General features: G+C 56.7%; 1 protein-coding gene across 1 annotated transcript in view; it reads left to right on the top strand.

Moving 5' to 3' along the window:
• The first annotated feature begins 370 nt into the window (after positions 1-370).
• The window catches only part of UNC13D (unc-13 homolog D (C. elegans)), an 11,208-nt gene continuing 2,299 nt past the window's right edge, over positions 371-9,279 (top strand). Inside the window, exons 1-24 of the mRNA XM_010187597.1 lie at positions 371-403; positions 650-757; positions 1,143-1,202; positions 1,409-1,475; positions 1,559-1,736; positions 2,041-2,085; positions 2,469-2,537; positions 2,729-2,798; positions 3,141-3,245; positions 3,339-3,431; positions 3,665-3,768; positions 3,977-4,094; positions 4,706-4,830; positions 5,102-5,192; positions 5,482-5,538; positions 5,757-5,854; positions 6,086-6,137; positions 6,460-6,590; positions 6,930-7,050; positions 7,630-7,773; positions 7,959-8,057; positions 8,371-8,577; positions 8,753-8,821; positions 9,140-9,219. Of these exons, the coding sequence (XP_010185899.1) occupies positions 371-403; positions 650-757; positions 1,143-1,202; positions 1,409-1,475; positions 1,559-1,736; positions 2,041-2,085; positions 2,469-2,537; positions 2,729-2,798; positions 3,141-3,245; positions 3,339-3,431; positions 3,665-3,768; positions 3,977-4,094; positions 4,706-4,830; positions 5,102-5,192; positions 5,482-5,538; positions 5,757-5,854; positions 6,086-6,137; positions 6,460-6,590; positions 6,930-7,050; positions 7,630-7,773; positions 7,959-8,057; positions 8,371-8,577; positions 8,753-8,821; positions 9,140-9,219 (2,324 nt within the window). The remainder of the gene's footprint in view (positions 404-649; positions 758-1,142; positions 1,203-1,408; positions 1,476-1,558; positions 1,737-2,040; positions 2,086-2,468; positions 2,538-2,728; positions 2,799-3,140; positions 3,246-3,338; positions 3,432-3,664; positions 3,769-3,976; positions 4,095-4,705; positions 4,831-5,101; positions 5,193-5,481; positions 5,539-5,756; positions 5,855-6,085; positions 6,138-6,459; positions 6,591-6,929; positions 7,051-7,629; positions 7,774-7,958; positions 8,058-8,370; positions 8,578-8,752; positions 8,822-9,139; positions 9,220-9,279) is intronic.

Raw genomic sequence — 9,279 nt, 5'->3', positions numbered from 1 at the left:
CCCTAGCGTTCTGTGATTCTGTGATTCTGTGCTTTCTCTGCCTGGTCCTGGCTGGGCCAGCGAGCAGCTCTGCAAGACAAGGGGTGGGTGGATGACTTTTAAAGCCTCCTACGGGTCACCCCAAATTGCTGTTGCTGTGCCCTCCAACCCCTTTTCAGTTAATGAGTGAAGCCTCTGTGCCACCCCTCCAATGGGTGATGGAGGAAGTGGTCCCTCAGCTGTGGGGTGTTGTGAGGGGTCACAGCATCCTTTGGGGGATCTCACCCCAATGGGCTGTGGGTGATGCTGCCCTGTCCCAGCGGTTTCCTCCTAAAACCACCCTCTGCCCTGAGAGCTGATGGGAAACCTCTCTCCTTCTCATCTCTTCCAGATGGATCTGTCCCACCGGTTCTCCAAGAGAGAGGTATGAGTGTGGCCCCACCACAGTCTCCCTTGATGGCACTGGTGGTTCTCAGGGACACAGCTCAGCCCCTGAAGATGCTCCCTGGGGACAGCAGGTGGTGGCCAGGCAGGGCTGGATGCTGGGAGGGGGGTCAGCGGGGACCAGTGGGGAGCTTGGGTGGGGTCACACCCTGCTAATCCTGGGGAAGGCACAGAGCAAGTCCCTGCTGGCCTGGCGCCATGTGAGGTGTCAGCACTGTCCCCGTAGCTGGCTCTGCTCTATGAGGAGGTCCTCTACACCATCCGGCACCGCCTGGGCAAGCCCGAGCACTACCACATCGCAGACACCCAGGAGCTCTATGCCTACGTGCAAAAGGTGGGTCCCCACCTCCCTGACCAGATCCCCAAATCCTGTCCCCTGACATGTCCACCCTCCTGGCTAAAGTGAACGGGGAGCACATAGCGGGAGCTTTTAATGGGAAAATTAAAAGATGTAGAAGCAGGATCCAACTGGAGGGCTGGGGCAGCTCACGGCTGGGAAATGTTAGCTTTTGGGAAAAATATTTATCTTAGGCTTGAGATGGTAGGAAGAGGAAGGTTCTCCTCCCTCGAGAGCTTTCAGCTGGTCTCCAGCTCTTCTGCAGGATGCTTTGCTCCTCTCCTCTCCCCTCGAGTCCCTGGGGAGTGGAGGGAAGGTCCTGGCTGCTCTCTAGTCACCATTAACAGGGCAGCATCCATCACCGTCCCCATCTCTACAACAGGCTTTTGGCATGGATGCAGAGGAGCACAACATCATCATGCAGCAGGTCGAGGAACTGGAGGTATGCAGTGGGACAGTGTCTCCCCAGTATGGTCAGGGGGGGGTCCCAGCATCATGGCAATGCTGGGGGTAGGGGGCTGTGATGCCTCCTGGTCCCCAAGCTGGGGCTTTGGGGTACAGAGTGCCCCTGGCTGTACCGAGGGAGTCAAGTCCCATCCTTGCTCGCACTCCCCCAACATTAATCATTATTTTTTTTCATTCTTCCAGAGCCCAATTTTTTGCCTGAAAGCAACTGTGAAGGAAGCCAAGGGGATTTTGGGTAAAGACGTCAGCGGTAAGTGGAGACGGGTGTGTGTCCCATGGGAAAAGAGACAGACACTGCTCCCTATGGAGACTTGGACGCCTCTGCCCTGGCAGGGTTCAGCGACCCGTACTGCCTGCTGGGCATCGAGGCCAGGAGCCAGGAACCGGCCCACCCTGACCACAAGAAGCGGATGAAGGCGGTGGTCAAAGACCTCATCCCCGATGACCAGATCCATCGCACACAAGTCATAAGCCAGACCCTTAACCCTGTGTGGGATGAGACATTTATCCTGTAATTCCCTACCTCTTGGCTTTGCTCACTGGGGGGCTGGAGAGGGTGTCCAGGGCTCTCGGAGGGGGTTCAACACTCCTGCCAACCAGTAGCTGAGGCTTGCCAAGCTTCTGGTCTTACCCATGCAGCAGGCCCAGGGAGGTGAAAAACCACAAGCGTGGCAAAAATCCTTCCCTCGGCGCTCTCACACCACTTCCCCGGGCTGTGTGGCGTTGTTTGGGGTCTCCCCCAGGTTTCCCCAGCTGTCCTGCATGCTGGGTCCTGGAATGCTGTCGAATAACAGCATCCTGTTGGTGCCTTGCAGGGAGTTTGAAGACACGGAGACAGCCAGCTTCCACCTGGACATGTGGTAAGCAGCAGCATCCCTGAGGGGAGTCCGGCCTCCTGGGATGGTCACTGGGCCCTGCAACCTTTAAAAAGCCCCAAAACCCACCTGGGGACCCCTTTCACCACCACTGTCTGCTGTGCACAGTGCAGGATGTGAGCAGGGGGAGGCAAGGCTGGCTTTGGCCAGCAAGAGCTGATCCTGAGCCCTGATTTTACTTATGGAAAGAAGCCACTTGTTTGCAGATTTTGGCTGGACAGCTGGGTTTTAGGCGTGTCCTCAGTCTCAACACATTCCCCACCCCAGCACCTTCCCTTCTCCACTGTCATTGCGGTTCCCTGGACTGTTTTGAAGTCGTCTGAATTTCCCCCTTTCCTTCATGGTGGGTTTTGCTGCCCCCCTCACAGGGACTCAGACGTGGTGGAGTCGGTGCGGCACAAGTTGGGGGAGCTGACGGACCTCCACGGCCTCAAACGGTTGGTGCTGGCATGGCCTTCATGGCTGCTGAGGAAAGGGTTTGGAAAACGCTGGTTTACCTGCTAGATGTTAAAAATTGCCTTTGGAAGGTGGATGAGAGGGTGACACAGCTACATTGCCCTTCTTCGCCCCGACTGTGGTTGGGTCACAGTTGCAGGAAACCTTCTCACTCCCTGTTTGTGCCTTTCAGGATCTTTAAAGATGCTCGCAAAGACAAAGGGCAGGATGATTTTCTGGGGAATGTGGTCCTTCGCCTGAAGGTGAGCACCATGGTGCATCCTCTCCTCCAAGTGACTCCCCAGGTGCTGGTTAAACCTCACGGGATCCAGGCAGGATCCCAGCCCTGTGGTGGCACCAAACTCACACAGGATCCCAGCTCAGAGCCACAAATTGATGCCAAGTTCCTCAGTTTGGTGGCAGGTGTCCCAGCCACTCCAACACACTGAAGCTGTGGTTGTACATGTTTTATTTTTAATCCAATGCTGGAGTTATCTAATACAGCACCTTCCTGCTCCATTCACGCAGTGGGACCTGGTCCCTGAGCAGGGTCCTTCCCTCAGGAAGCCTACCCAAAGCTTCAGCCCTTGTCTCTGTGCCTGCAGGACCTGCACTGCTGGGACGACCGGTGGTACCAGCTGGAGCCACGGACGGAGACGTACCCCAACCGCGGACAGTGTCACCTGCAGTTCCTGCAGACTCACAAGAAGGTAGGAGGGAATGGGGACGAGGGGGTCACTTTCTATTGCCAGGATGTCCCTGCATGTTCACGGTTACTATTCCTATGCCTTGGCTCTTTCCAGAGGGCCACCACAAGCAGCCGGACACAGCCCAGCTACACTGTCCATCGCCACCTCCTGCAGCAGCTGGTGTCCTACGAGATCCTCCAGCACCAGGTACCAATGGGGAGGAGTAGCTCTCCAGCAACTAGGCTGGGATGAGGGCTTCCTTCAGAGCCCACCACACCTGCAGCAAGACAGGGAGGAGGGTCACGGGGATGCCTGCCCCTGCTTGACATCCTTACAGGGCACCCATTCCTGCAAACACAACCTGCCCCAGTGCCTGAGCCCCACCCTCACTAAGCCCCACTTGCTCCAGGACACCGCACCCTCCTTTTGCCCCCTTGCAGGCTGGCAGCATTGCCTGGGACGGGGAGCTGAGCAGGCATGCAAGCACGGTGCTGTTCCTGCATGCCACACAGAAGGACCTCTCCGACTTCCACCAGGTCATGGCGTGAGTATCCCACACCTGGGGAGCCACCACGCAGCATCGGGGGTGGGACAAGGGCTGGTATTGCCCCTCTGCCCCACGCAGCACCAAGAGACCCAGGTTCCTTCCCCTGCTATCCCAGCCGTAGCCATGGGTGGGGGAGCCCCACACCGGCCCCTCGGTGCCCCTCCAGCCCCCCAGGGGCTCAGCCCAGCCTCTCTCTCTTCCCCAGGCAGTGGCTGGCGTACAGCAAGCTCTACCAGAGCCTGGAGTTCAACAGCAATTGTCTGCTCCACCAGATCACCAGCATCGAGTACCAGTGGGTGCAGGAGCGCCTGAGGCCAGAGCAGGTCAGGAGGCTGTGGCACCATGCGGGGGGCAGAGACTGGGGAAACGTGCCCTGTGCACCCAACCTTGAGCCTCTTCTGCTGCCTCCTGGAGCTGTTTCCCTCCTTGTGTTCTGAGAAGGACAGGAGTGTGGGGTTCAGAGGTGTCAGGGTGGCTGGAGGGCATTTCTGAGGAGAATGAACCATGGGTTCCAGGACATCCCATGGGTCAGGGGACCCTTTGCTCAGGAGGTTTTGTTCCTCTTCTCTGTGGAGAAGTCCTTACCCTTCGCACCAACATTCCCCTCCTCCATTGCTGCTATTGAGTTAATCCCAACCCCCTGCAAAACTTAAATATGACCCAGTTCCTGCTCTTCCCTGCCTGTTTTCCCAGGGCATCTCAGCACCCTGCTGAGACTCTGAGTTTTTCATGCATAGCAATGAGGTTTAATCACAAAGCTCAGTTCAGCCCCTCCAGGGAGAAGTCACTCGAGACATCAGGGGGTTTTCCCATCCCTGGAGCAGGCGAGAAAGGAGCAGGAGCCACAGGCTCCCTCCTCCACGGTGCCATGGTCCTGCTGGCATCCCTGGCTGCTGCTGAGAATGACAGCCTGTGTTTCCTTCCTTCACCCCAGAAAGCAGAGCTGGCCGAGTCCTTCCAGTCCTTGCTGACTTACGGGGTCTCCCTCATCCGGAGGTACCGCATCATTTTCCCCCTCACTGTCCCGAGGTCCCCAGAGAGGCTCCAGTCCCTGCTCCGGTGAGTCGAGCACCAGTGCCAGCTGTGCAAGAGGTCTATGGCTTGGTCACCGTGGTGGATAAGCCTGAAAGCTTGAGAAAAACCCTGTGTGAGCCCTTTCTGCCCCCTTCCAGGCTGCTGTGACACTTGCCCTGTCCTGTCCCTTGTCCTGAGCTCCCTGTGGGGGATGTTGTTGGGAGGGGAAGGTCTGGTTGTGTCTGGTCTCTGTGGGGAGAGGTGGCTGTTTCTGATGGGCTGGAGCTGAGTTTCACTGGAGGGTCTTGTTTGGCAGGGTCCTGGTCCAGATGTGCAAAATGAAAGCTTTCCACGAGCTGTGCACGCTCAGCCCCGACCTCCCCCAGATGGTCTCCACAGCACTGAAGGTAGTGGGACTGGGGGCCTCACCCTCCCCACCGCTAGGGAGGTGGGACCCTGTGGCTCTCTCTTCCCATCCATACCCTGCTCAATGCCCACACCTCAGCCTCTCCTGCAAAGCCACACAGACCACTCTGGGTGGGGAAAATACCTCAACTGGTGATCTAGGCCTGTGGTTCCCACCACATGGACCTGGATCCTGCCCATACCCAGGGGACAGGGAGAGTGAAGGGGATGACAGCACTGGTTTTGTCCCTCCTGCTTCCCCACTGTCACACCGGGTCTCCTCTTTTGCAGTCAGGCACGACGGAGTGGTTTCACATGAAGAAGCAGCACCTCAAGCCCATGGTGAAGGTCAGTTCCCATCTCTGCTACTCTGACATTATAAGAGGGAATTTGCTGGGCTTGTGGTGGGAGGCCTGAGGGGCTGGGAAGGCAAGACAAGATGAAGATTCTTCAGTCTTCTGATACCGTGAAGGCGTTTGAGCATATCACAAAAATAAATCACATGAGGAAGGAGCCCAGGTCATCTCAAAATCACTGAGCATCAAAAACAAGCTGTTCCTTTGCAGAGCATGGAGGAGAATGGCAAAGCCTTGTCCAGACTCCTCTTGGAGGTGATAGGAGATCTCCAGCAGTGCCAGAAAATCTGGAATAAATTCTTCATCAAGTAGGTTTTGGAGCTCAGTTCCCCCCCCATCCATCTTCCCTGGGGTCAAGAGCAACAGGGCACTTCGATGCCTCATTCATTGGCTCTTGTGCTCCACAGATAGCATCTGTGGTCCCATTTCTGCCTCTCATAAGAGCTGAACTGTGCTCACCCTTATGGCAAGGGCATGGCCTGAGAGGGTTTGCTGGGCTGGGCCTGGCAGGCTCCTGACTCCCTGTCTCTCTCTTGCAGCACCTTGAAGTTGAATCTCTTCTCCATCGCCTACCTGGAGCTGGATAGCCTGGTGAGCAAGCCTGGGCTGCTCTGTGCTCGTGGAGCTAAGGTCTACAGCCAGGCTGGGGTTTTTGGGCACCCTTCAATTAGCAACTGGTTGTTGTAAGCCTGGAAAGGGAGCAAGCCAGGGTGACCCCATCTTTCCCTGCGTGCCCATAAAGTGACTATCATCTGCTTACTTGACACAATGAATTTTTTGAAATAACACAAAAAAGGAAGAGGAGTCTCCTGATCTGACCCTCACCCCGTGGCTCCAGAGAGCCCCCAGCAGACCAGACCTTTCCACACAGACCCTCACTGACACCTTTTTCCCTTTCCTTGCTCTCTGCCAGGTTGTGGAGCATGTCCAGGAGCAGTTGCGCGAGGTGGACAGCAGCATGTCCAAGCCCATGGCCGAGAGCCTTTTCCTGCTCTACATGAACCTGCAGGAGCTCTATCGGATGAAGGACTTCCTCCCAAAGAGGTACCCAACCCAGAGAGGGGAGATGCCGAAGTGAGGGAGCAAGCAGTTACTTGAGAGGAACTCCAAATCCTTCCCATTCACCTGCATTGCTAATTACACACAAGGCAGACGAGGCTGTTGTTGTCTGGTGTCAATGTGAGCATCACCAGAAGGTTTTCAGGCTTGTCTGTGGGTGGAGTTGATAGAGACCTCATCTTCCAGACAAAGAGAGGTTTCTCCTTAGCATGGTGCTATGTGCTGCCTCCACCTTGGGGCAGTTTCTTACATGTAGGAGCAGGGAGCGGTGATGGCCTTGTGCCGTTGCTGTGCAGTTGTTGAAGCTGGTGCCTTCCTCCACAGGGATGGACCTCTGGCTCTGAGCAATTTTCACCAGTGGTTCAAGGAAGCTGTGCCCCAGTGGCTGCAGAAGGCCTACACCATCACGCTGGAGAGGGTGCAGAGAGCTGTCCAGATGGACCAGGTAACCAGGGAGGAGAACATCTCCCTCCATCCTTTGGGGCCACTTAGCTCCCTCCACGCCTTGCTGCTGTGCCTGGCATTGAGCCCACCACGTAGGTGCCTCTTGCAGCCCAGGAGAGGGCTAGTTCCTCTCCCGAATTCATAAGAAAGGACATGGTCTTCTGAACCAGTTGATCCCATCCTGGCCCCACACTGAATCCCCATGCCTATTCCCTCTCTGCTCTCTGGCAGCCCGAGCAAGCTGATGAGCCTGTTTGGGCCGTGCTGTCAGCATTCCCTTTGCTTCTGACCTTCAGGAAGAGGAGAGGGAAGACAGCCATGGGGCCATGGGCTCCTCACCCCTTCTTCAGTGTGGTCCAGCAACACTGGGTTAGAGCATGGTGGGGCACAGCCCCGTGCAGGGAGCTCGGGCCACTCCAGCTATCCTTATCTTCACTCTCCAAAGTGACTGGGTGATGACATGGGGATATATGGAGCTGCTGATGGTACAGAAAGCCCTAAAGTAAAGGAGCAGCTCTCCTGCCTGAGATGGCTCCTCTCCATACAAGCTAAGCTGCATTTGCTTTCTCTGGCCCCTCAGCTGATGCCCTTCGGGGAGCACAACAAGCACAGCACATCCACCATCGACCTGTCCACCTGCTACGCCCAGATCGTGAAGACCTGGCAGCAGCTCAACTGGCCGGACCCTGAGGAAGCGTTCATGATCATGGTGAAACTCGTGGAGGTTTGTACCCTGCTGGCAGATGCCATGCTTCTGGGCATCAGCACTCGAAGTTTCCTCTCCTGATCTTGAAGATACATCTCCATGAATGGGGCCAGTGTCTCACGCCGATGCAGCAGGGTCCCTTGGCACCATGGTGGCCCCATGCTGCCTTGCTCAGTCCCTCTGGCTTATTCTCTATCCTGCAGGACATGTGCAAAATCGCGCTCATGTACTGCCGGCTCATCAAGGAGAGGGCCGAGGCTCTGTCGCCGAGTGAGCAGAATGAGGGTGAAGCAGCCAACAGGGTTGGTATTGGACCAGGGGCCACTGCTTAGGGAGAGGCAGGATTTGGCCATGGTTTTGGGGTAGAGAGGGAGATGAGCTGCTGAGCACCCAGACATCCTGGGTCTGGCTCTCATGGGACCCATTTGACCGCTGATAGCTGTAATCCTGGAAAATCAGGAGTGAAATGGTTTGAGCAAAGGGAGTGGGATGGGAATGGGGTTGGGCACGGGGTTGGGGATGGGGATGGGCATGGGCATGGGCATGGGGATGGAGCTGGTGTGGGATGCACCGGGCAGCTGTGGGACACCTTGAAGCAGATTTCACCTCTCCAAGCTCTGCATCGTGGTGAACAACATCAAACAGCTGCGGCTGCTGGTCCTGAAGCTGCCATCGCAGCTGGACTGGGCCCAGCTGGAGCAGCGCACAGAAGCCGTCATCAACCGGCAGCAGATTCAGCACACGCTGCACAACCAGCTCGACAGCACCGTCTCCTGCCTGGACCGCGAGGTCCGGGACGTGGTGCAAGCCCTGGCCACCAAGGTGATCACCTGCTACCAAACCCTTTGACCCTCATGTGGCCCAAAGTGGGGAGGTTTCACCTAAGGGGGTCTGGAGCCCACAGCACTCCTGGGATGGAGACAAAGTGGACCTGGGCATGACAAAGCTGATGCAGAGGGCAAATGCCAAGTGCCTCTTTGCATTTTTCCCCTGGCAGCTGGAAAAGACCATCGCCAGGCACATCCAGGAGCTCTCATCTTCCAATGACACCTGGGAACCTGAGGACGTAAATACCTGGTTCTGCTCCTCCTGGAGCATCTTTTTTGGGCAGCTGTGAATAATGCTTGCCTGCTTGCTGGAGGCCCCCATTACCCTTTTCCACCAGCAACGGGGCCAAGACCTCCATATGCTTTGTTTGACACCCATGTTGGCAGCAGGACCAGAACAGGCACAGCCTGCACCCATCCTCACTGCAGGAGGGAGCTGCTCATGCCCACTCAGTCCTGCTGCCTCCAGTCAGCACTGCTCTGCCCTTCTCCCTGCTGTGCCCTGCTGGATACAGCCCCCTCATGCCCTCCCCAATGCCCCTCTCCTCTCGCTGCAGTCCATCATCCCGCTCATGAAGTTCTTGGAGTCAGAGCTGCAGTATCTCAATGAGCATCTGGTCCAGGAGAACTTCAAAAGGTGACCAGGGCCCTGGGGATGCGCCGCGGTGGAGGCCAGCATTGTCCCCATCCATCAGCA

The sequence above is a fragment of the Mesitornis unicolor genome, unplaced genomic scaffold (genome assembly GCF_000695765.1).
Source record: "Mesitornis unicolor isolate BGI_N332 unplaced genomic scaffold, ASM69576v1 scaffold45376, whole genome shotgun sequence".
Lineage (NCBI taxonomy): Eukaryota > Metazoa > Chordata > Aves > Mesitornithiformes > Mesitornithidae > Mesitornis > Mesitornis unicolor.
This window is presented reverse-complemented; position numbering and strand designations above follow the sequence as displayed.